The sequence below is a fragment of the Panthera tigris genome, chromosome B1 (genome assembly GCF_018350195.1).
Source record: "Panthera tigris isolate Pti1 chromosome B1, P.tigris_Pti1_mat1.1, whole genome shotgun sequence".
Lineage (NCBI taxonomy): Eukaryota > Metazoa > Chordata > Mammalia > Carnivora > Felidae > Panthera > Panthera tigris.
The window spans coordinates 112460139-112487916 of NC_056663.1; the positions used below are offsets into that span (position 1 = coordinate 112460139).

The following is a 27778-nucleotide window of genomic DNA, read 5'->3' on the forward strand; positions in this document are numbered from 1 at the left end:
CACTAACTCCTCATTTTTACTTATAAACAAATTCAGTGTATACCTTCATATTCTGAGTCATTATCAGGCAATTTCTTGAGGTCTGTTTGTGCTGATAGGTAGTGTGACTGCTATACGCTTGCTCAGTTTCCTAATCTGCTTATCCTGTATTACCATCTCACACAACACCATTACACCTCCAATAATTTTGATCAAGTTAGAGCTCATTCTATCATCTCTTCATTGTTGGAACCCAGTTTATTTCAGAAAGTAATTTTTGTGTTTTTGTCAAAGGCATATGTTGCTTCCATTTGGACTTTTTGGTTTGTCTTTGGTTCCAATATTTTAAAAGTCATTAACTGGGAAACCCACCTAATTGGTGTTGAAGTGATTGCTCAAAGTATAGGAGTCTGGACTTGGAGACATCTAAGTCCCCTTCCAGTACTCTTGAATTAGGTAAACATGCTTCCAGAGTCATAAAAATTGGACTGGGTGAGGTTTTGGCTTGTGGTTCCATCCTAGTCCATTGGAGACAGAACTCATGAGCATAAAGCTTTGAGTAATGTATGGGTCTGTCACAGATCCAGCTCCAGGAGACAAAGGAATAGGGTACAGCTTGACATAGGGATTCAGTGGAAGGCTAAGGTCAACGTCATGGGGTGGAGGACAACTGTGGGGTTCACTCCATTACTTCCTTCAGCTCTTTGTTTAGATGTAACCATATTACTGAGGTGTCCATCTGTATATATGGAAATAATATGGAATATGTAGAAATAATAAAACATCAAGCCCAGTTCACAGCCAGCCATCCTAATCTTTCTTACCATCACCTGGCATATTATTTTTGTTTAAGTCTGTTTATCTATTTTGAGAGAGATAGAGGGAAAAAAAACATGAGTGGAGGAGACGGAGAGAAAGAGAATCTCAAGCAGGCTCTCCTCTGTTGGCACAGAGCCCCACACTGGGCTCAAACTCATGAGCTATGAGAGCATGACCTGAGCTGAGATCAAGAGTCAGATGCTTAACCAACTGAGCCACCCAGGTGCCCCCATCACCTGGCATATTATATGTTTCCTGATGTACTATATCTGTCCCTGCTTTAAAATGTAAGCACTAAGAAATGCAAGACCTATCTGTTGAGTTTACTCTTGTATTCCAGTACCTAATGACTTATCCATATTCTTTTTAAAATTGTCCAGGTCCTAAAATTTTAGGCCTCTCCCTCACCCAAAATAGTACCTGGCACATACAAAACACTCAAGAAAGAATTGGTTGAATGAATGAATGAATGAATGAATGAATGAATAATTAAAAATCCCTACCCCTTCCCTGTCTGGAATTCTTCAGACTGGGACTATCTGCAATTCTATCAGTTGAAAATTTCTCTAACTCCCCAGAAAGAGTAAGAGAGTTTCATTCATTCTCTCCTCCAATCACATTGTCTTCTAACATCTAATTGAGAAAGTATGTGAATTTCCTATAGAAAAGGAGAAGCAAAAGAACCTGTATTTTGAAACTCAAAGTTTTGAAGGGGCCACAGGTTACAGGAAAGGAAAGGAGTAACAGGAAGGGACAAGGCCAGCAGGTGAGACCAGAAATGCCAAACACAAACCACCAACCTTCCACTCGTGCTCTTGGCTATATCTTTTATTTCTCTTCTCAAATATCAGATGGAAGCGGGCTTTTCCTCCAGAAGAGAGAAAACTCTAAAACCTCAAGGGCACCATCTTATTTGCTGGGATGGCTGGGAGGTGAAGGGACAGAAGTGGAAGGAGTTCCCCCTTGTTTCTCCACACTCACATGCAATAATGAAGTGAGAAGACCTTCTCCCTGAGAAAATTTACAGGATCTTAGGAGTTCAGGTATGCATGATAAGGCCATTTGGAAACTCCAATAGCCTGAGGATCTGTGAAGTAAAAGAAAACAAGCATGGTGTCTCAATTTTTTAAAGCCTGTGTTTGTATCACCCAATCATGATAATCATAAATGTCATAGCACAGAAACATCCATTGAGTTCCTATTATTTATAGGTGCCTGAGGGCCATTTGGTAATTCACAGATACTACTGTCTAATATACCAAAGACCTTTAAGGTAATTTGTGAAAACATACTTAATGCCATTTTAAGCTTTTTCTGCCTTGAGGATTAAAAAATGAAATTCCTCTGTGGAAAGAAAGGAAATACTCCTAGGATAGGAGTGATTGAATGTCAAGTCAATCCAGGTGCAAAATGTACCAACTATCAGCTTCTATGAGGTCAGTGGCACATGTGTTATAGAAACATAAGAGATGAAAATATTTCCATAAACCTGTGGTCCCAACCAAGAAGCTGAATGGGCTTGAAAGTTTTTCCAGTATTAAAACAAGGGATCTGAGCTTTAATGCTCTCCGTATTGATTTTGGTAGCATTGTTGTTTTCAACTGTTAATCTGTTAGTAGTCAGATACGATTTCTTACTAAGAGACAAATGTGTACATAGATGTCTTTTCTTGAATGTTACCTACCTACCTAGTATACACAAATGGATAAAAATGTGCTTCTCTATACTATGATTTTTGTTTTTAAAATCATTTTGCAATTAAATTGGGCCCGTGAGATCCTGTTGCCTAGTCGTGCAGGACTGTGGAGGCTTTGGTTTGGGTGTTGAGATGCAGGAGAGGGGAAATTCTCGGGCTTCTTTGGGCAAAAGTAAGTTCGTGAGGTGGGGGTGTGAGGAGTTCAGAACAGACCATTTGGATGTTCACAAATGTCAGGGTAGCCATTCCAGTATGTTGATAATTTTAGGATGGGAGGTTCTGAACTGACCACAATCTCAGGGACCGTTAAGTGCTGCTGAAGGTTTCTTGCCGGGGTTTCTTTCGGGGGAGCACGTGAACTCTGCAACGCAGTCACTGCCAACATGACATATCTCAAGAGTGACCACTGTGGGCTCCAACTTTGCAGTTGAAGAGTTTAAAGTTGAGTTGCACCTGGAAGTTAAATCCCCAATGATTCCTAGGATTACCAGTACAAAGGATTTTTACAGCCGCCACTTTTGTAGCCAGCAGAGTTAATGTTCTGAGATCACTGGCCAGTTGCAAAAAATTAGGCACTCTAGCAAGTCAATAGTTATCATTGAAGAGCTTCAGTCCATATGTGTCTATCTGTCCAACCCCTCTAATTTCTTTTTTTTTTTTTAATGTTTATTTATTTTTGAGAGAGAGAGAGAGACAGAACATGAGCAGGGGAGGGGGCAGAGAGAGAGGGAGACACAGAATCCAAAGCAGGCTCCAGGCTCTGAACTGTCAGCACAGAGCCCGATGCAGAGCTTGGACTCTTGAACCTTGAGACCGTGTAACCCAAGCCGAAGTCAGATGCTTAACCGACTGAGCCACCCACGTGCCCCAACCCCTCTAATTTCTTGATGCTGGTGGTTAATTGATCTCATTTGAGAACTACCATATTTCTGATGCAAAAAAGACTGGGGTGATGGGGGAGGCTGACTCTCAGAGCCCTTATCACATAAAGTTCACCAGACAAAGAGCTCACCAGATGTTTCAGGCCCTGTAATTCTCTGGAAAATTCCTCAGAAATTTCCCTTGAGGTCTGTATAACCCTATCTTTAAATATATATATATTAACAAAAGCAGATTTAGAAAGGAATATCTTTTCTCTCCTACCATCTCTTTCCAGTGGTGGTATTTGAGTGATCTCTTTAAAAACTAAACTCTTTTTGATAGGAGTGAGACTTGGCTCAGGGCCTATCACCTAGTAGGTATTTGTACTTAATAAATATTTGTGAAATGAATATTATTTAAATTTACTTTCTTTGGTATTGTGATTAGGATTCTTCAATTACTGTGAACAACTATGAAAATTCTAGAAAAAAACAACTGTCAGTGTGCTGCTTAAAAAGGTTACAAAAATTCATCTGATGGGTTTTAGAGCCATAAGCCCAAAGGAATAAATTGGGCATATAAAGAGCCGCAACTTCTGATATATGTTTCCTCTCTTTTTGAACTCACAAAAGTTTAGGGCTGGAATCCTGAAGGACATTCCCAGTCCCTAAATTTAAGGATGTGGAAAACAGAGTCATAATAACTTTCTCTCTCTCTTCTCTCTCTCTTTGTTTCTTTTCTCCCTCCCTTCCTTTTATTTTGTTTTAGTCTGGGGGTTGGGTGGGAGTGGGGGAGACTGTTTTTACAATGTTGACCTTAAAGAGCCAGCTATTTTACCAGCAAAATGAGTTTATTTAGGAATAGCAGAGAATTGCAGTTCAGGACAAGCCAACTCTGGCAAGTCCAGAGAGCAGAGGGGAGGGGCTTACTCTTAAAGGGGAAAGGAGAAAGCTGGGAGGGGCTGTTATGGCTTCTCATTGACTGAGTGTGGTGGTTTCTCACTGCTGGGCTGTTGCTAGACCCGGAAAGATTCTTCCTCACTCCTGCTGGAGTATGTAAATTAAGCTTCTTCCTGTTGGGGATTTCAAGGAATGCTTCTTCCCATAGGGTGTCGTGTATGAGAGCTCTCCCTTCAGGGCTTCTGGACTCTTGTTTTTAAAAAGATTTCCATTATTTTCACAACAGATATCATGATATCATGAATATCACAATATCATGATTCAAGTACTCTTCCAATGAAATTTTCATTAATCATCCCTCAGAAAAAAAGAAGTTTGGTTTCCTCATGTGGCTATGAAACTTAGTTAAGACTGTGCAGCGGAGTGAGTGGGCCAATGCTATTAGTCTTAGCACTGAAATCATCACTGTCCTAGTAATTTGATTAAGAGTTTTCTCAAAGCAACATTTTTTGTAGAAACAAGATGACTAATCACTTTGTGTGATCTTGGTGAGTTTTTTGGCTTCAACACTAATCTTTACTACTGCCCACCTTTATCTTTAGGTTCTTTTGAGTTCATACAACTCCCCTATTCTAATTTTCTGCTGTGCTTAATTGGGGTCACTAATGGTAGCACTTTATCTCTTTGTTCCCATTGTGAAAGTCCAGAAATCAGCACATTGTTCTTTCCAAACATAGTTGAAAATTGTGGGCCAGTCTCCACTTGCTCCGGAGTACCTTAGATAAGATCCCATCAGTAGCTGAATAAAGAAGATAAGGCAAAAGCAGAAAGTGTACCAATCAAAAGACATTAATTCTGTAGAATTTAGCAGAGCTCTAAGGCTTAAAATTCAGGGTCAAGTGTTCTCATCTAGCACGACATTGATGCATAGACAGGTAACTTGCTTCATCCAAAGGTTCATGAGGTAGGAATTATGGGTAGGGGAGAGGCACAGGCAGGAAGGCATCTTGGAGGGTGAAGACTCCAGACTCCAGACTGAGTCCCTAACTCAGAGTCCTTCATGCTTCCATGTTCAAGATTCTGAATCAGTTCTTAGGGGATGGGTCCTAGACATCAGAATTGTTTTAGACCTTCTCGGTGATTGTAATGTCCAATCAGGCTAAAAACCAGTAAGCTAAGAAAGCCTGGTAGGGAGTTTGGGATCAGCACTGGGTAAAAGGCAAAAGCACTGGAGATACAGTCAGAGGATTCTGGTACTTAGTAACTGGGTGACCTTGGGCCGGTCCCCTGCCCTCCCCATGCACATGTCTTTGTCTCTATAACCAGGATAATGGTGCTTCATGAAGTTGTAAAAATAAAATTTTAAAATGGAGGAGCTCAGTAAAGTTCTTCAAATGTGTAATATTGTGCCAGCGTCTAGCACAATGCTTGCACAAAGTCAAGTACTTGTCAGTAAGAATTGAAGCTGGCACTGTGGTCTGAGAATCAGGGTGATGCTAGGCAGTGACTGCCTTCCACTCGGGCCCTGATGGGGCTAAGTTGTGAGATGAAATAAATTCCTATATCTCAGATTACAGCATAATAACAGTAGCTCAAATAAAAGTAAAAAAAAAAAAAATCCTGTCTTTTATGGCACACTGTGCAATCTTGAAATTTCAAATTAAAAGTAAAATGTTATGAGTTCAATAGCCAGGTATTGCATTTCTTTGGGGAAATTCTAATTGAGATCTATCATGTTACCAATTGCCCTTATTATTAATATTTCTTTTAATCTCCCTACCCATCCTTACTCCCGCTCTGCCAGGCTATTTTAAGGTTATTTTTTTTTAATTTTTTTTTTAACGTTTATTTATTTTTGAGACAGAGAGAGACAGAGCATGAACGGGGGAGGGTCACAGAGAGAGGGAGACACAGGATCTGAAGCAGGCTCCAGGCTCTGAGCTGTCAGCACAGAGCCCGATGTGGGGCTCGAACCCACGGACCGTGGGATCATGACCTGAGCCGAAGTCGGACGCTTAACCGACCGAGCCACCCAGGCGCCCCTAAGGTTATTTTTTTAAACTTGAGCCAGCATTTCTTTGCCTTGTCAGATACCTGGAGCAAGTGTGTTGTATTATATCCACATTGCATATTTCACATGCATGGACTGTACCCCACACTACTTTCTAAGCAATATTCAGACCTCGTAAGGCTTTTTCCTTTTTTAAGGCTTAGATTTACAAGTTAAGAGAATAAACTGATACATCAGGAAGTGACTTGAAGTCAACCCATCCTACCAAACACTGAATAAGAACGTGTGTTTGAGACTGAAGTTTTCTGACTTATCACGGGGATCTGTGGTGAGTGGAGAGAGCATCACAGAGTATATGCCCACTGTCTGTCTGTCAGGGAACCATATTACCCGCTAAGATACCTTCCCTGTACTGCAAGACTTTCTGCACCTACAGCTTCTTCCACGAAACCTTCAGCTCCAGTAGATTGCATGCTGCAACATGTAACTTTAATTAGGATTCATGAATATCATTATCTGTGTTACTATTTAGCAGTTAGGTACCATTACAAGAAATGCAGTAGAAACTATTCCATGTTCAGGGCTTAAATGATAGTTTTCCAAAGAGGCCTTATCTATCCTCCCCTTCCTATTCTAAAGTAGGCTCTGCTTTTCTACTCGGTACTTTTCTGTCTTAACATGTACCTAAGTTTGAAATGATTTATTTCTGGTCTTTTTCATGATGATTGTTGGCTATGTGATTCCCCTTTAGACTAAAAATTCCATCTAACGTGTCTGATCTCAAGGTGCCTGGGTGGTTCAGTTGATTAAGTGTCTGACTCTTGATCTCAGCTTAGGTCGTGATCTCATGGTTAATAGGTTCAAGCCCTGCATCGGGCTCCATGTTGGCAGAGTGGAACCTGCTTGGAATTCTCTCTCTCTCTCTCTCTCTCTCTCTCTCTCTCTCCCCTTCCCCTGCTTGCATTCTCTTTCTCTCAATAAATAAATAAAAACTTAAGAAAATTAACATATCTGATATCTGAAAAGTAAAATGGTCATTATCTAAGTAACATTTAGACTTTTAATGTATCCTTTCTTATTAAGAAAAAAATCCCAAGGATTATTTAGCATCGGATTATAAATGTTAGAAATAGACATTAAAAATCAGGTTTCTATTAACCTCTTTAAAAGAGCATTACATGGCTATTGTAAAACAATTCTAATAGGAGTCATTGCTAACAGCTGAAGGGTTTTTTCCATAAATATTTTTATAGCCATCAGTACATGTACAGGTAACCTTACAACCTTTTTTAGATGTACACCAGTTGGATCATACCACATGGAATGTTCTGTTCCTTATATTTTTCACTTAATCATCCTGTATATTGGAGCTTTTCCATGTCAGCACCTAAGGCAGATGTACCTGGCATACTTTATAGTTACATTGTGTCTATTGTAATTTATTTTACCTTTCTCGCATTAGTAGACTTTTAGATTTTGCAAGTTTACCTAAATGGTAACTTCTGTTTCCAACAATGGAAGTATTACATAAGATGTATGTGTTTTCAGTTTTGACGTATATAATACGCAATTTTAGCCTCATGTGTCTTAGTCTACAAGTTGTTTGCAAGACTTTGTAATGGAGATGTCTGATTAAAAATTCTAATCAAGATAAATGAGTCAAACCTAGAAATGATCACTCAGTAAAAGATAAAACTGTGTACTCTGACTTGTTAGTGGGGGAGTAGGGGAAGTAAATTATCAAAAGTTACGATGTATATTCCCATTTAACTGCTGGTTTATTGGGGAAAAAAATGCACATCTTGATGCTTGATGATCTGTTATGTTAGTATTGAAAAGTGCATTTTTAACCCAGGCTAAATACTAAGCTAAACTAAAATAGGCATTCTCTATTTAAGGATGCCTGCCTTCTCCTTCAGAGAGGTTTTAGAAGCTGGATTGCACTTGGTCAATAGAAACATGATACTGACATTCAGATGCCATTATTCCATACCGTAAGCACCATAATCATGTATCACCTCCTGAGTCTAAAGACATTAGAGTAGATTTTTTGGTTGTTGTTAATTTACTTTAACCCATTCTGGGATCATTGAATATTCTTCCTACTCTGAAAATTGTCAGAGTCTATGACAAATGGTAGTTCCAACTTTTGTTATCAGGAAAATCAGTGACCTCTACTATGTTTATAGAGTTACTACTGTTAGATCAGCTGTTGCCATGTTTTGACAACTGACAAAATCTCACACTTTTTTCCGGCTTTTTCTTATTATAGGATACAAGTATACTAAAACATTTCATTGCCCAATCCTAAAAGTAATTACCCCTTTGGTTATTGAGTTAATAGGGTGAGGGACTTGGGTGGCTGGCACTTCAGAATAAAAACCTTTCAGAAACCTTGTTTTGATTCCAAAATACCTTTCATTTAAATCGAAGGCCAATGAGGGAACAATGTAAAAGTGAGTTTATCTACCGTTGACATTCACAGTGAAATAACTGAAAAGATGAGTGATGATTTATACCTAAGAGTCTTTCTACCAAGGGCAGAATTCTGAAATTCTGTGGTTATTGCTGAGATTATTCCACTTTGACTTCCAGATGGCAGGAAAATTGGAAAGCTGGAATACAGAGTTATTCACCCTTTTCTCAAGGTTGACAAATGATTAGGCCTCATGGTAAGAGCCTGGGTTTGAAAGAAAATTTGCCATGTCTCTCACACTTCTTTAGAAAGGACTCTAATTCTTATGCTTGTAAAAGAAAACAACTAATACAACCTGAAAATGAGAACTTGTTTTCCAAACTTGTACTCTAAATGTTTCAACATCTGTTCAATGTAGCATGTTATATATCCAAAGAATCCCGACCAAATACATATGTGTACTCTCCCAGTTTTTTCCACCAGGCTCAATGCTAGTGTGCCATCCATGGGCTGACTGATCAGGGATTAATGTTACGTCTCAACTTCACACTAAAAAGTTTATGTAAGGCCTTGCATGCCAGTACAACTGTGATTGTTTATTCATTATAGCAATTGTAGCTAAGTGCCTATTTAAACAAATTTTTTTTATTGTCAATCTAATATATGCTTGCTTTAAAATAGTCAGAAATGTATGTAGAGACGGTTCCCTTTTCTACCCCCAGAGTATCATAATTAATAGTCCAATAAGCATTCTTGGTACCTCCTCGTGCCATGGCAAATGGCTAACAGTGAAGAAACAGACTTCTTCTGGACAAAGAATCTAGAACATTTGTTTGAGAAGCATCTTAAGCTAATCAGGGCTGTGGTTTCCCCCAGATCCCCATTGTGCCTAATGTAGCGGAAAGAGAGTGGAAACATCCACCGCTCCTTTCACGAAGCTCTTTCCTAGTCCCTTCACTATTATAATCAAAATTGGACCTTGACACAAAGAATTATGTATTTCTTTTAAAAAATGCCAGTGTGACCTTACAGCTGGGAAAGGACGTGCTAGAGCACTAATCTGCCCTCATTAAACACAATGGCCCAGACTCTCAGCTGGTTTGAGGCCCTAGATTTAGAATAATCTTTTATCATTTGATTGAAAGATAAATTTTACATGAAGCAGATGCTTCTCTATACCAACAGTCTCTCCTTCAAGATGTTCTATGGAAAATGCTGATTTCACATCCTATTTTGAATTTGCTGCTTGTCGCTTGTTTTGTGAAAAGTTGGCTCATGAAACACTTAACAATAAACACCTCTAAAACACTTAATATGAACAATCATCAGTGCAAATCAAATTCTCTGTATATGTATTTTCTTGACTTTCATTCAGGGCTAATTAGCTTTAACCTCTTTTGCCTGACACAGTGAGGTTAGACAGGTAAAAGTGCTTTCCCAAACTGAAGAACAGACCAAGTAAAGTGGCATTAATAACAATGATAAATAGTAATAAAGTAGTAATAATATAACAAAAACTGTTTTCAGTTATACCAGAGGCTGTATGCTAACTAAATACCTTACTTATATCGTCCTACAAAATTCATAGAACTAATGTGCACGTTAGATAATAACATTTCAGAAAACAAAAACTTAGAGACGTTAAGTCACCCAGCCATGAAACTAGCAAGTGAGAGCGCTGTGCCTGGAATTTGTGGCTCTCATCTGTTGGAATGGGTTAGAGTGGTTGAGAGTGTTGATGCCATGTCCAGGCATGGCCAGAAAGAGTGTCAAGATTGATCAGGAATGTCTGCCATTGGTAGAAGCGAGGACCGGGGATAGCGGAGCATGGGTGGCATATTTGTCTTTTACATCACAGTGTCTCTCAAGATGACGTAACTTAGGGAGGGAAGAATGTCTCCGGATCCAAAGTATATTTTGATGTATAACAGGGCTTGTGCCCACTTGTACTAAAGAGCCACATGGTTCCAAAGTATACTGTGGCCGAGATGTGCCAGGGGCAGAGCTACTGGCTTCCCACAGATAACAATCATCCCATTGGCTAAGCGGCTCCCTGACGGCTCCCCAGCAGGAGCATTGTCACATCACAACAAAGTGCCTTTGCCCACAGACACATGGGCCTGATGGCTGGCACTGCCGGTTTCCCTGAAAAATGCACTGTCCTCTGTTCTGAGTCAGCCTTATTGTTCAGAGCTTAGGGAGTGAGGCTTAGGCCCAGATATGGGACAGTAATATGTGTGATACGCTCGTTGCCAGCAATATTGTGGCAACATCCTGATACCTAAACTTTTAATTCTGCAGTGCTCTGAGGTGGCCTCCGTCTTCCCTGACCCCCAAAGCTTGAACACCTATTTATCCCCAAGTCAAATACCACCTCCTCTGAAGTCTTCCAGGACCACCACCACCACCACCACCACTCACCAGAGTTACTGATTTGCGTCACCTCGGCATCTAGGACATTGCCAATAAATATTTAACAGTTGAAGGAACAGATTAAACTGTGCCGATACTTAAGAAATTGGACATGAACTACCATGATTTTTGAGACTCGAGAAGGTGAGAGGACAGTAACTTTTCCAGAAGTTTGTCCTCGGATCTGCTCTGATCACGGGTGAAGTAGAGTCTAGCCGCACAACCTAGTAGAGGAGGGGCTCTGTTTGCTGTGTTCAGGGGGCCGGAGGTAGCAGGAGGGATGGGCTCTGGACAATATGCTGATGGTTCGGAAAAGTCCTAGACCAGGGACTAATGAGCAGAGACTGATACGTGTTGAAAGCATGTCACTTGTGTGTTTCTCTGCTTTGGGCTTGTACAACAGTCATTGATGTATCTCTCACTGGTTTATAGAAAGCAGATAACTGACGTAGTAAGTTGTAGCTTGACTTAGATGTATTACATAGCCACGGAAATGTTAACTAGTGTTCAAAGGTCTACCGAAAATCAGATCTGGTGTGTTGTGTCTGCTGGGATACAAGTAATAGAAAGCAAAACCCCAAAGGGCTTATACAATAAGAAAGAAAGCTTTATCAAAAACAAGAAGCCTTGCAGTAGGGGCATTGGTTATTCCCGCAGCTCCCTCACATTTTGAAGGGATACTTTGGCATCCTCTCAGAGGCACTTTTGTCTCCACAGTAGCTCCCTCCTGTTTGGAAAGTAGCTGCTGTGATTCCAGGCAATTCACAGTAAAGAGCAAGTAACCTATCCCCAAAGGCCCCCTGCCAGCCCTGTCTTCACATCACAGTTGGCTAGAAGTGGGAAGTAGGTCAATGCCCACCCTAACAAATCACTGGGAAGGGAAATGGGATTGCTAAAACTTGCTTAAGTAATTAGGATTTACTCCTAAACTGAAGATAGTGTCACTTTCTTGGGAGAATTATGAGTTGGGAGAGACAACAAAATCAGGATTCTTTTAATATGGAGAAAGAGGAAGGGGTTTGGCAACTTCTCGTAATTTAGCCGTCATCTGGTGAGGTAAAGACAACACATAAAAAATCAGTTCGGGTAAGACAGAAACAGTTCCATTACCTGAGTTTACCAATGAAATCCAATCCTCCACACCCAAATTAGGACAGTTTGTTGACTGTAAAGACATAGGTCATTCCACTAGGAGGGGACATTTCTTTGAGATAAGAAAGTGAGAAGGAACAGCCTTGAAAGAACAGGGAGAGAAGCTCCCTAAGAGGACATTTCTTAGGCAAAGTTCCTAAGGCAGGAAACTGAAAGGATAAGAAAGCACTGGAATAATTGGCTCACAGTCACCCAGAAGACAATGGCAGGTGGGAAGGGTAGAGATGGGGGACAAAGGGACATTCACAGCCTTGTAGATTGTGTTAAGAAGCTTGGGGGTTTTATTCTGTATGCAATGGGAAGCTACTAAAGGATTAGATAAATCCTAAGCAGAATCATTTTATATGTTGGAAAGCGTAACTCCATTTAATGTAGGCAGTATATCCTTAGAGAAGCTACTTATGAAGTCCCAATAAACTGTTGCCAGGGGAGCCTGTGTGGCTCAGTCAGTTGAGCGTCTGACTTCAGCTCAGGTCATGATCTCACAGTTTGTGAGTTCGAGCCCCGCGTCAGTCATGTGCTGACAGCTCGGAGCCTGCAGCCTGCTTCGGATTCTGGGTCTCCCTCTCTCTCTGCCCCTCCCCCACTCACACTCTATCTCTCCCTCTCTCAAAAATAAATAAACGTTTTTAAAAAAAAAAAAAGGTGCAAGGAATTCAACTTCTTCACATTGGTTTTATGCAAAGCTGACCTTTAGTTGGTAGATGCCTGTTTATAGACCCTGTAGCCCAGAGCAATGACTTATTCGGAAGCAAACTCTTAAGACATGCTGAATAAACAATAGTGCCTCTGAAGAGAAATGAAAGCTCCTATTTCCCAATCTGGTGAGGCTGCTACTCACTTCAACAGTTGTTCACTGGTTAATCTCCTAACTGACTTAGACCTTTGAAGGGGATGCTGCCAGGAAAATGATGGCCAAGCACATCTCCCCACATGGTCTGCCAGCTTTGCTTTGTCATGCGTGTGGTCTGCATGGTCTGGCACATATGCCTGGGGGATCAGTCTGTAACGGAGGCTGCCTGTTCCAGCTGCAAAGGTGTTTCACACCTCGGGTTGCTTCACTGAGTTCAACACATTCCAGAGCTCTCCTGTTTCCTTAAAGGCTCCTTAATAAAAATGTCATAAGTCGGTTTGTTTTTCAACAGTCTTTGAGTACCTATGCCTGTGTGGAGACAAACACATGACGGAGTTTGAACAGTGTTAGTATGTGGTTATGGAGAGCTCAGAGGAGTGAACCTGAATGGCTTCCTGGAGGAGGTGACAGTAGAGCTGAGCCTTCTTCTGGCTTCTGTGAGACAGATTAGAGTGGAAAAGGGTAACCAATGATATTAGTGGTTTAAAGGCTGCTGCTGGGGTCCAAAAAGATGCCATGGAGGTCTACATTGATGAGGCCAGTCCAAAAGTAAAGGAAGAGTTGGTGGAGAGAAATAAACAGATACTCAAGCAATACAGCCGGGGACTTTGAAAATGATTGGACATAGTGATGTGGGAAACAAAGGCAGAAGGAAATGGCGGATAAAATTAAATCTCCTTATAACCTGCAGCCCATTGGCAAATACTTGAGGCAGGCGCAGTAAAAGGTTCTCCAGGAACTCCCTACTGTCATAATGCTAATGCTTTGCTAGAGGGAAAAACAACCTTAGCTTGACAATAGCTAGGCCTCCAGGATCCTGTGAGTCTTCTTTAGCATATGAAAATCTCATTGGAAACTTCCACTGGACTTTACCTCCCGCAACTTCATGGTATGTAACCAGTCTCTCCTCGTGGTCCCGGGGCAGCTCTTTCTGCCCACAAGTCCTTTCCCCATGCTTCAACAAAATCACCTTTTTGCACCAAAGATGTCTTCAAGAATTCTTTCTTGGTCGTCGGCTCCAGACCCCTCGCCAGCGCCCCAAAACCTCATCAATAGGACAGACTTGAGATGATTCCAAGAGTTTTCAGCCAAGCCCATATCCTCCCCAAAGGATAGTTCTCCTCAAGCTGAAACACAGAGGTCACTAGACTTCCTCGTGAGAGCCTGCCCTGGATCCATTCCCCTTGTCCATGGCCTTTTGGGGGTCTGCTGATGAAGAATAAGTGGCATTGTGTATGGTTTTCAGAATAAAGCACTGCGAAGAAGTTTTGTTGCTCTTGCTTACAAAACATTTTAAGATGCTTCTGGGTAAATGCAAATGATTATGAGTCATCTATACCTCTTTCCCACGAGCGGCAGACAGTCTTCAAAGTGTGAGTAATGTCAGAAATGAAATTATTTTCCTGAATGTTGTTTCTTTTCTCTTTTCGTTATGAAGTATATTCGGTGCTCTTCGAACTGGTGCTTATATGGTGTACATTTTGATGACCAAAGGCCTGAAGCAGTCAGTTTGTGACCAGAGTTTTTACAATGGACCTGTCAGCAAATTCTGGGCTTATGCATTTGTGCTAAGCAAAGCACCCGAACTAGGTGAGTGTCTTCTCTCCTTCCGTTTCCACCCCCAGCCCCCTTGGTAGCTACACACCCACGGTATTTATTTTAAAACAAAGAAACGATTTGAAGGCCCTGTTTTATTGGTTGCAGGAAAGTTATAATTAATGAATTTGAGAGTTCTTAACTAACTTCCGCTATCTTCTTCTCTCCCCTCCTTCCTTCCTTTTCAATCATTGTTCATGGTATATACAAAGAGCAAAATAGTTTATGTAAACATGCAGACTTCCAAACACTACTGAAAATACACTGCCAGAGCATATAAAATCTATGTGGCCCCTTCTGTCCAGCACATTAGCAGCTGTGCTAAGATGCAAATATGGAGGAAAATTCACAATGCAGCAATTTCCCAGTCCCACATGGAAGCATACTTTCATCCTGCTGTTAGATTCAGACCTAGAAACTAGCCTTTCATTTGGGTATCCTCATGTTCTAAGTAACAAATGCTAAGCATTGGTTTCTGACGTTTGATTTTAATCATCTAAGGAACGGGCCTTGGAGAAGAGGAATATGGCCCACCTTCTAGAAATTAATCCAAAATAACTCCCAGTGTATGTAGGGTGTTTTTTTTCTTCTTCTTCTTCAACTCTTTAATGGTCTTGAATACAAGTGTGGCATAGGTTAGCAGAAACTGGAAAATTTGTGACTAAGGATTTGACGTGGATGTAGTTCACCAATATCTTTACTGTCGGAGAAAGTGATCTGCTAGTGATCATAAACTCTGGGTTCATCCATGAGCAGTACTGGTCATCATCTCAAAACTGGTTTATATCCTCAGGGAACACCTACTCTCTGGGTTTTTTAATTTTTTATATGGAGTTAAGAATTGTATTATTTAGTTCAAAATATTTATTTATAGATTGTATTCCCTCTCCTGTTTCTCCTAAAAAGGGGGTTAGAGGTTGTACTTTCACTGTAAGCCATGCTACAATACAAACTACCCAGAGTCTTTCTTTAAGGTGTCCCTACTTCATATCCTGTGTCTGTTCACAAGGGATGTGAGATCTCTCTGATGTGTATGTTGACAATCTACCACTTTCTACCAGCTGCTTTATATATCCTGCCTACAGAGAACTGGCAATGGATTTGAACTATTGGTTTGACTATTAGTTTCCCAAATCAAAGACAAGGAAAACTTCAGAAAACCTTTCCTAAGAAAAGCAGGGGTATGGAGAGGGGTCCTCTCCAAAATAAGTAGATCACCGTTGTGTGTGCAGAGTCTATGAAAGCAGACTTAGGGTGAAATGCATTAGTATGGATGTATTCATTCATTCACTTAATATATTTATGTTAAGCACCTACAATGGATGTTTAATAGAGTCTGGAATAGAATGTCTAATCCATCTAAAAAGAAATTTAGAATAGGAGTTTTATGAACCAGGCCACAGGACGCTATTTTTTTCATGTTTGAATTGAGACCACAAGCTGTCAAATCTTAGACTAGAAAAATGTTTTCCAAACTTGGAGCCATACACAGTGCCTAAAACAGATGTGTTTTTAGGAATTTCAAAATTCTATGGGAACATGTTAATTTTGTGTTTGCATTTATAGATGAAATAAAAGATTGTCTTGCCAGATATATTTCTTTCATAGTGATGCTTTAGATTCATAGAATTTCTGAGGCAGATTACTTTTTCTCAAACAGGGGTTGGTCTAAGAATATGAGCGTGCATTCTCATGTATTCCCCTGGGGTTTTGTGACATTTTCTTTAAAATCCATACATTATTAATGTTTGAGAACTATTCACTTTGAGAAATATCATATCCCTTTGACTTAATTTATACTGTATAATAAGGATCCTGAACCACCCCATCTTTTTTGATACAAAACTGACCATAAATATATGAGTACAGTGAATAGTTGAAACATGTAACCCCCCCCCCCAACATGTTCACCACTGAACACTCTTCACAATTTCTACCTTACTACGCTCAACGTATTTTTTTTCAAATCAGCAATGGTGCTTCTATGCTTCTGGCCCTTAAGCCTTAAATTGCAAAGAAACAAACTCAGTCTTTGCTTCTAGAAATCCTTTTCCTTGCAAACGCTGCTTGTCTGTGTTCTGAATTTTATGCCATTGTATTTGAGGGACTTGAAACTCAAAATAGTCCCTTCTACCTTTAGAATAATTTATCGAAGAGCCACCTCAACCTATCTATAGTGGTCATTTTTCTTCAAAGACATGAGTAGACCTCTACTGTCTGTCCTCCTATCTTCTGTTCCAGATTGACATCAAAGTTTTAGGATGGCGGACAGAGTTAAAATTTCCAGACTAGAACTATTGGTGAAGCATTTTAGAGGTGTTTGTGCTGTTATCCTGTGTCTTGTTAGAGTGTTAGTCCAGGTGATGCTAATTAATCAGCTGTCTTATTTAATCTAGACCCAAATTCACCACTCCCCACTGCCCCAAGGTAGACCTTATAATTGAACACAATTCTATTCCCTCTTGAGCCCAGAAGGAGCTGTACTGTAGTCCCTTGTGCCAGTGTTTTGATAATCTCTTTCCCTAAGAAGCCTCATGCATCTTAGTGGGTTGTAGGTTGGATATCAAACACTCCATTTCTTAATAGTTAAAATATAGAATTGAAGTGTTGACAATGGGCTAAAGAGTGGGGGGCGGGGCGGGGGCGGGAATCCTAAACTTAATCTGGTTCTTTAATGACATTCTTCATGTAGTTTCAGGTTCATTATATACATATTTTCATGGTCAGACTGCTTTGTTTTTCTATTTTAAAATATGTTTTATTTCCTTTTGAATAGTCTGGAGCTCATTGACAATGGCCTTCCCAAACTAAACTGTTGAATCAAAATAGATCCAAAAATCAGTACCAGTTGAGTGCCTCAAGAGATCGCCAGCCCCTAGCCCTAATTCAGTGAACATGTTTCTTGAATGCCTTCTTGTTCATTTTGGAAGTTAAGACCCTTTTCAATTTTTTCATTCTTAGAAAACATTGTTTCTACCACTTAGTTAAGAAAGATTCATCCACAGGGCACCTGGATAGCTCAGTCAGTTAAGCGTCCAACACTTGATTTTGGCTCAGAGCATGGTCTGATCTCACGTGGGTTTGATACCACCTCGGGCTCTGCGCTGACAGTGTGGAGGCTGCTTGGGATCCTCTCTCTCCCTATCTCTCTGCTTCTCCTCCACTCACTCTCTCAAAAACAAAAAAAATAATAAACTTTAAAAAAAAAAAAAAAAGGAAAGAAATAAAGATTTATCCACTTGGATTATTTAGAACTTTTCTTATTTTTAGGTCCTAAGCTCTGCTGTTCAATACCCTAAGATTCTGGACTCCCTTATGTGCAGCAGAAAGAAAAGGTTCCTGTGAGAAGGAACAGTTCTTCTGTGTCCAACACTGAAACTCTGTTTTCCCACTCAAACCTACATGCCTGCAGTTTTCACTATACTTTTCTTTGGGGGCTGATGGGGGAGGGGGGAGTGGGGTAGGGATGGCAAAATACACATAATGTAAAACTTAACCATTCTCAGTATACAGCGCTGTGGCATTAAGAACACTTGAATTACTCACATCGCCATCATCCGCCCCTAGCAGTTTTTCATCTTCCCCATTCGCCACCACCCATCAAATCCTATCACCATTCCTCCTTCACTCAACTCTTAATAGCAAGAAGGGCTTTCTGTTTCAGCAGAAAACAGGGAGCTCATTTCAGTGAATTATAGAGTTACGATCTATTACAACAAATGAGGAGAAGAGAACCGCCAACCTGCTTTGTGTGCCAAAATCTTTGCGCGCCTACTGTTTGAATTATATGAAAAGCTGCTGAGATCTGCTTTTGTGAAAACTTGGAAACATCTGCTCTGAGTCTAGGTCCTTGCACAGTTGAGCTCGTCATTGTTTTTGAAACTCTGACTCAGCAGAGCTCCAGCTAACTCTGCGAAGAGGGGTATAGCCATCTGTGACAAACCACGCACAGTGGGCTGTCCATCTCCTGGTGACTGTGAGCAACCCGGGGGTTTCCAAATGCTGATGGGCTTCTCCAAAGCCGCACAGACACCTGTACTTAACAGGCACACAGGCTGAAGGTACAGTTCAGAAGGGACACTTAGGAATGAGAAGAGCACACCCTGCCTGCAGACTGAAAATAGCTGAATCAAAAGTAGTTAGACAGTGGTAGGGAGAACACGAACCAGCGGTACCTAAAATACATGATGTGGCTGAAGCGTCTGAGAGTCGAGAGTCCCGCTGCTGATTGTTGGCCAACATTCTTTCCATGATGCCAACCAGACCTTTGGCCAGAAAAGATTGGTTGGCCAACATCAAATAAATACACAATCCCTATCTTTGGTTTGCATTTGTAGGTCACTCTGTAGCTTGTGGCAGGCCTGTCAATACCATACCATGGCATGACGGGCTCATGACAAGTCAACTGTGAGATTATGTTGTTTCCCCAGAAGAAAAATAATTCATAACTTCCAGAGCGGTGTGACATTGCATCTCAGCTGCAATATCCAAAAAAAAAAAAAAAAAAAGTAGGTGGTCTTAAGGGAAGCCCTTCTGGAACCCCGCCAGTTTCCCCTTCCCCTTGCCCAGGAGAATCTACCATTCCTTAGGTCAGCAGCCTCCTTGGGGATACTAACCTTAATAGGGCATTGGAGACTAGCCCGGAGAGGCTCCACGACCTTTACTGGGAAATCCCATCTTCATTCCTCCACCTGCCATCCTGTCTGTTCAAAAAAAAAATCATAAATGAAATCAAATTAATTTTGTTTTATAGCTCTCATGACATGTCCTTCACCTCCAGCTCCCCCATTTAAATGGAAATACCCCCTACTCGTGAGATGTGAGACTCCTACTTAGACAGGAAAAACACAAATCAAGTTTCAATTCCAGAACTCTAGGCCCCACTTTTGGTTCCCAGTTAGCTTATTCTAATATGGTCTGTCTTTTGTCCCCTATTACTCTCCTCACACTGAAATTGTTCTTTAGACAATACAGTTTTAACATAAAAGTGATGCTAGAGTTAAAAATCAAAAGAATTAAAAAGGATGAGGTGCTTGTTACTTTACAGCAAATAACTTTTATTGCAACATGGTTGGATGTCATGGTGGATTATATACATTTCTGTTCATGCTTCGAGACTCATAAAAAACATCTTCTCAATTATGAATGACTGAATTTGTTTTTAACATATAATTCCTTGGACTTCTACCTTCTTTCCACTTTGAACAAAAGTAAGCTAGAATTATTGTGTCTACATTATAGTTTACTGAGCCAAGGGAGGCACAAAGTAGTAATTACACAGAAATAGTGGATCTTTGACAGGCACACGAAAATAGCACAGCTTAACACTAAGAAGTAGACCCCGGGTCTCCTGATACCAGTTCTGTCCCTTAAGTATACAAGTCAGAGTAACTGTCACCATCAATCATTATCAGTCTGGCTAACATTTAAAGGCATAATATGCCAGACATCTCATAAGAGAAAAAAGGACTTCCAAGAAAATTTGATAATATGTTCAGAAATACAGCAACTGATAGCTGTCCTTTTCTGTTCTAAACACATATGAAGTGATAATGTCTAACAATTCTGTAGAGAAACAAACGAATAGCTCCTGCTGAATGAAATGGGACACCACCTATATTATTCCAACCATGACCATCAGAACCTTAAAAGTCTTACCCAGACCTCACGTTCTTTGACCTTTCCGAGTGTTAAATGTTTTAGGGCATCCATGAAGTATATAAGGGATAAGACATGGGTAAGTACTAATTCCCTTTGTGCTTAATTAGATTTCAGAATGAGACGAGGGGCCTTCTAGTTCTCGTTGTGCAAAGCAAATCAAATTCCAAAGGTCGCAAAGGATGTTGAGTTTTCCTATATCTGAGAAGAACCAGAGAGAAGAACCAGGAGCATACATCCTGTTTTTGTCCCACATCCCAATGTCTTTTCCACTTCTTTCATAGTTGTTTATGGAATTATGTGTATTTGTGACTAAGCTTGCTCTTCATCCATTTTCACATAAGTTTTTCTACAGTATATTTTTTGGAATCCTTAAGGCTTTTCAGAGAATCATTACGTATAAATAGCATTTACCTACCTGAGCAGAATCCTAGCGTCTATAACATAAATTTCCTACCTTAGAAACAGGGGTCTTTTTCTTCAAGAGAATATTGTTAATAGATCCTGGAAAGCTTTCTCAAAGTTAACTCCATAAAAATGTGTGTCATTTTTAAGTTTTTAATCGTTCGATTCATTGATATAAAATTTTCAGATATAAAATTTTACTTCAGCAAACTGGGTAAAAGGTGACTTTTCTCTCTCTGCTTTTGTCTTTTCCTCACATTTTACTTTTCCAACTGCTGTATGTCGAGGCTTCACATTTTACAGGGAGCTTACAAAGATATGTTTTTTAGGAGAGGAGTACCTTTTGTCATATACCAAAGAAAAATGGTTTTCCTACTCTAGAGAGGCCTAAAGACATTTTGCTGAGCACTCCAATTCTAATCTGTTTGTCTCTATTGATAAATGATCTGAGAGAAGTCACTTGACTCTTCCAGACAATATTTCCTAAAATGTATGGCCGAGTTAAAAATTGGATAGCATGATTGCTAATGGCCCTTCTAGATCAAAAGTTATTAAGATTTTGTGTAAAACAGGTTTCCGAAAGTAACATTTATCGAGTGTTTTCCATGTGTCAAGAGGGCATGTTGGTTATCTTATTTAGTCCTCGGACATTTCCAAGCTACTGTTGGTATCCCCACCATCATCCCCATTTTACAGAAACTGGAAAATCGTGAGGATAAGTAACTTGCCCAAGCTCACAGAGCTAGTGCCATTCCCGGATTCTAACCCCGTCCGTGCCACGCCCAAGTGCGAGTTCAAGATGCCTACCTTCTTGTAAAAATGTGAATTACCATTATGTCATGGTCAAGGGGCTCATGCACATTTTTTGCCTTCTCTGTCTTTCAGGAGATACAATATTCATTATTCTGAGGAAGCAAAAGCTGATCTTCCTGCACTGGTACCACCACATCACTGTGCTCCTGTACTCCTGGTACTCCTACAAGGACATGGTAGCCGGGGGTGGTTGGTTTATGACCATGAACTATGGCGTGCACGCTGTGATGTACTCTTACTATGCCTTGCGAGCGGCAGGTTTCCGAGTTTCCCGGAAGTTTGCCATGTTCATCACCCTGTCCCAGATCACTCAGATGCTGATGGGCTGTGTCATTAACTACCTGGTCTTCTCCTGGATGCAGCAAGACCAGTGTCACTCTCACTTTCAGAACATCTTCTGGTCCTCACTCATGTACCTCAGCTACCTTGTGCTTTTCTGCCACTTCTTCTTTGAGGCCTACATCGGCAAGATGAGGAAAACAACGAAGGCTGAATAGTGTTGGAACTGAGGAGAAAGCCATAGCTCAGGGTCATCAAGAAAAACAATAGACAAAAGAAAATGGCACAAGGAATCACACATGGTGCAGCTACAACAAAACAAAACACATGAGCAAACACAAAACCCAAGGCAGCTTAGGGATAATTAGGTTGACGTAACCCAGTAAGTTTATGATCCTTTTTGGGTGAGGACTCACTGAGTGCACCTCCATCTCAAAGGACTGCTGCTGGAAAACCCCATTCCCCTTTCACTGTCAGTTCTAGGACAAATGAGAACAAAAGTGAGCCAGAGGCACAGAAAGAGAGAGAAGTAGAAAGTAAACAAAGGCTATTAACACTATATGAAAAAAAAACAAAAAACATATTTACTAAGTGTTATATTTCTCTAAGAATGAAAGAAGTTTACTTAAAAAACCGTGCGAGCACATACACACACAATCCTTTCTAATCTTTTTTGACACTAAACTGGAGCCAATAGAATAGATAAAATGGAAGAGACACAGGGTGTGTATCTAGAACAATAATGCTTTTGCAAAAAGTAAAACCTTTTAAAGAAAGGTTAGTAGCTGTAGCCCCCAAAAGAAAAGATGTCTTAATCACCTCTCATGAAAACAGATGTAAACAATTGTATTTCAACTCAGAGAAAGACTGGTATCTTTCCCTTCGTAGCACAGGCTCAGGCTAGTGTGGGCTTGCTAGAACCAAACGGGGCACAATACTTTTCCTAGGTTCTTCCGGGGAAGACGGAAACAACGCAGCCCAGTTCCTCAAGGGGCAGCTCCATCATGGAGCATTTCTGATAGTTTAACTGTAATTTCTACTCGGAAATGAGCTAGAAAGGATTATCCTTGGTTCAGTTGCCCTGGGCTTTGGAACCGAAGAGTAAATACAGAATAGAAAAGGTAAAACTCAACCAAATGATTTGAAAATGGATTCTGTACTACCTGTGAAAAGATCCAGCCGGATATCACTCTTGAGCTGGGAAAAAGGGGAAAGGACAGGAGGGAAAGTAGGGGGCCGAAGATGAATACAACAGACTACGCATACCCCTCTCTATTTGACTTCACACACATAACTTTCCAAATGAAACCCTGTTGTACAGTCCATATTTTCTATATTTTTGTGAATTTCAAAAAGAAATCTGCAGGGCTCTTCCTGATATTGGGTGAACACTGTGTTTCCTCATCCTCTGCATTTGCTGCCTAAGCAATGCAGAGGTGTGTAAAGTGCCCTCTGCTGGTCAAGTGGAGATACTTCAACAGACACTTCATGGCAAGTTTGGCTGAACAGTTGACAACAAAGGGCCCCTTAGAGACTTATCCTTCAAATTTTAAATGATATAAAATACTCGTCATATTTTTGGCCAAATCAGAAGACATTCTTCCTGCTTCAAGTCCGCTTCAGAAATTTTTTTAAAAGGGACTTTCGCTCTGGAACTCAGAAAATCAATTTATTAAGAGCCATATTGTTTAAAAAAAAAAAAAAAAGCTAGATAATATAATATTATCTGTAATATTTCAGTCCTTTACAAGCCAAATAAATGTGTAAACATTCCTAGTATTTCAAAGAAGCAATTATGTAAAATTGTTCAATGTGATATGCTAGTATTCTAATTGGTTAAGTAGCTTCATGATTAGAAAAACTAGATGAAAACGATTAGCAGCTACACTGTGTAGACTATACACACATAACCACACGTACATGCACACAGATGTGGGGTACACTCAACTTCAAAGCCCAAATGCATAGAGACACATTTTCTGGCTAGCAGAAAAGGAAAACTATTGTTTATCTTTCTTGCTTTATTTGAGAGTGTACAGTAAAAGGGATTTTTCAGATTATTTTTATATTATTTTAGCTTTAATTGTGCTGTCATTCATGAAACAGAGCTGCTCTGCTTCTCTGTCAGAGATGACAAGGGCTTTCTCAGCATCTTGTTTATGTGTGGAATTTAAAAGAATAAAGTTTTATCCCATTCTGTGTGAATGGCTTGAACAATGAACAAAGAATCCATGCAAACCAGGTCATGACTGATAGACCCAGGGTGGGGATGGGGCTTTGCAGGGGAGGGAAACTGTTACATCTGTGTTAAATTATTGTGAACAGTCTATGATGTCTTGACATTGGTCCAGAGATGAGAGACAATTGACGGAGGGATGTATTGTGATATTAAGGCAAAAACAGGCATGAGCTAAAAAGGTGGGACCTGCTATAACAGCTACTAGGTTCTTAGGATGCAAATAATGTTATTTTGAGCTTTGAAAATCCATGATACTGTGCAATATGCTTTTTTTTTTCCTTATAAAAGAAAAGGAGCAGAATAATTAAAATGAGGAAAAGGCCAAATACAGCTGACTTGAGTTTAACTGAAGGACCAGTTAGAGCTTATCTGGTTGATTTAATTTAATTATTGAATCCATTGATTTATCATTGATCCTTCAGTGCAGGTTAGAATAAGGAAATGAGCATAGACCTTAAATAGACTCTAAATGATGCTTCCAAAGCACTTTTATCTTGATACAGGTTCATACTTGTGTTCACTTGTGAGATAATTTAGAATTTTTGTTTACAGGTTGAATGTCTAATAAATAGTTTTTGAATTGGCTAAATATATCTAAAGGCTTTTCCAATGTTTATCATGGGAGGAAAAAAAACCTTAAAAAAAAATTCTGGTATTACAGTTTCAATACAATGTTTTTAACATCTTGGCTTGATTACTTAATTATATCGAGATAAGAGGCTGGACCACTAGCCCATGGCAAATCTGAATCCTACCAGAGAATTGACTGCCACATAGATAATCCTACTATCAGTTAACATTCCAGAAAAACTTGGGCAGGCAAGTTTTTAGAACTGCCCCTCTATGCTGCAATAGATTATCTTTCTATTGGAGATTTTCCACTGCATTCCAATCCCACCATGTTGAAAACATTTCTGGGTTGAAAAACAAACAAACATCCTTCATTTCATATATAAGTGCATGCAATTTGATGCCCGAGGTCTGAGTATCAACCCGAGTCTACAAGTTTGCGATGAAAAACATTCTAATGAAAAACACTCTGGAGGTTTTATCTGGGCCTTCTAGTTTTGCTAATGAGAAAAGAGTAAATACTGTACTATTTAAATTCCTGCCAGGCCAAAGTACCAAATTAAAATCCTCTATCGAGATTCTTATTCCAGATAATTTACCCTCACCCTTCTAGTCACACTCCACTATAAAAACTAGGGGGGAGGGATAGATTGCTTAAGGGGGAAGAAAGGATTGATTATATTACTCTCACTTCCCCACCTCTCTACTAATGTGGTTCTGGCCTGAATCAGAAACTTCATTTGGGTAGGAGTTTTGCAGAACAGAATGGTAGAACACTTCTGGGAAAGAGATCTACAGAATTTTTTTTTTTTTCTAAATCAGATGTGGTATCTTTGTGATAAAACCTGGCACATCAAAGAAACAAAGTGCCTGGAGTAAACTACACTGAGTAGAATGCTCCAGAAGTCTGGCCTCATTCCCAGACTGCAAAATTACCTGGGAGAGACAGCGTGTTCAGGTTACTCTCTTCTCTTTCTGATAAAACAGCCTCCCCTCAGAGACCAGGTGTCACACAACTGTCAGCTCCAGCACATCCTGAGGGCTTTTTTTTTGCTCTCTCTCGGAGTTGTTGGATTGGCCACGTGCTGATTCAAGAGAGCTGGTAGTGGAGTGGAGAAGATCCAGTAGACTTTGATCCCAGAATCGAGTGCTTTGAGATGTATGTGGTGGTCCATGCCTGTCTCTTTTAGACACTTGTTTCCCTGAAAAAGTTTCTGTCCCCAAGAGTGTAACTGTGTGAAAATTCCATGATGGAATCCCAGAACTTTCCAGTAGTTCAGGTTTTTTTGTTTCCACTGATATTTTGCTATCAGTTCAGGATGATAGTTCGTCCCGTGAGTCACCGTCTCCTGTAGCTTTGTTAAGTGCTCTCCGTCTCATACACAAGATCTGATTCTTTGCGCCTCAGACCCATTACCATCAAGAAGAGATTTTGCTGAGAATGCACCACAGGGTTTGGCCTGTAGTATGCACACACTGAAGTGAGAGCCAATAAAGCAGCGATACTTTGTGCCAACAATCAGTATGAAGTGTTAGGACCCAGTTTCCAACGAACTGACGGCCTTGGTCTGCTGGTACCCAATACTTGAGCAAAACAAGGTCAGTGCCATTATAGCATTTTTTTGAATGCCAGTTGTGACAGACTCCCAATTATAAACGTCCTCCAGCCACATGGCGGAACCCATAGCTAAGAACACCCGCACAGAGTATCGAATATTCACAAGCCTGTTGAATCATCCCATTAACTTTCCTCATCCTCAAATACTTTAAAAATTCAGGGCTCATAGAAGGGGAGACAGTAATTCCCAGGCTTCCCTTCCTCCTGAATTACACTTAGAAAAAAGTGAAACAGAAGTTGTTCTGACAATAGAAGAGAAAGCATGCATGCACACCCATGTGTGGGTTTGGAAAGGTCATAATAAGGGCATTTTAATTTTATGTCAGGCAAACAAAAGTCTTGCAGTCAGATACACTTCAGTGGAAATCTAGGCCCAAAACTACATTGTAGTAAACTTCTGAAGCAACTCGTTAAATTCAAGAAACCGGTCCCATAAGTCAGGGTCAAGCCATAATTGCAACCCACTTAGGCCAGGATCGAGGGGTCCTGACTCATGCTGGTATTTAAACAATTTCTCAACACTTGGCTCTTGAGACTTCTCTCTGTGGGCAGATATCAAGAACTCTCCAGAAGTAGCCTAATTGTGCTCCCCAGGCATGTCAGTCTCAGGCAGGTCTGTCCGGGCATGTTCAGGTAGGAGGCTGCTTGCTGCTAACTTGAAAACCGCTGAGAGATGCAGCCTCTTAGGGGCCCCAGAGCACGTTCAGATAGAAGTTCACCCACAGAAGCTTCACAGAGCAAATCACAGCAATGTTGGAGTTGTTATTTTCAAGTGCTTATTTCACAACATTCAAAGAAATATTTTTTCTTGGTATATTAAAATAAAGTCATAACTTTTGATTTAAAATCAAACTATGTTTCTGGTTTCTTTGATCTCTTGCTCTGGGCACTCCAAAGGGGGCATCCTGGACACTACAGCCTACTCAGAAATCTCAGGAAGGTCACTCCACACTTAACACCAATGTTCTCGTGGAACGTAGGTGAGTCACTGGGGGTCTCAAGTAGAGCTCAATAATGACGTAGTCCCCGAACAACTACAGATCCCACAGATACAACACTTCTTAATTTACGTGCTTTCCAGACCTATTAGCTCACCAGAGCAGTCATGGGGCAGACAGTCACAGTTGGATAACCCATTTTACAGATGAGGAAATTTTTCTCGTTAAATCAAATGTCACAGCAGTAGAAGGAATGGAATTTTAACATCTTCTTAACTTCAGTTTCATTGTTGCCATTCGAATCCTTTGGAAGAAGTAGAGTATATATTAATAACATTCCAATACCTGGCACCGAACTAGGAAGCAATTTGCCATGTCACTGGACAAAGGGTTTCAGGGCAAAATGTATGTGGGGGAGAATATTTTGAAAGCATAGCACCTCTTCCCCAGGAAGGCACAGCAGATTCATTACCTGCACACCTGTGGACTATTAGCAAGGGTAGGCCTGCACCCAAGAACCTGTCATTTGGGGGATGTTTTCCACAGCCAAATTGCTATGAACAT

At 40.4% G+C, this 27778-nt stretch overlaps 1 protein-coding gene across 1 annotated transcript in view; it reads left to right on the forward strand.

The window, feature by feature from the left end:
• ELOVL6 (ELOVL fatty acid elongase 6) overlaps positions 1-24054 on the forward strand; it is a 142216-nt gene extending 118162 nt beyond the window's left edge. The window contains exons 4-5 of the mRNA XM_007098250.3: positions 14537-14688; positions 21643-24054. Coding sequence (XP_007098312.1) covers positions 14537-14688; positions 21643-22067 — 577 coding nt within the window. The 3' untranslated portion in view covers positions 22068-24054. The remainder of the gene's footprint in view (positions 1-14536; positions 14689-21642) is intronic.
• The last annotated feature ends 3724 nt before the right edge of the window (positions 24055-27778 follow it).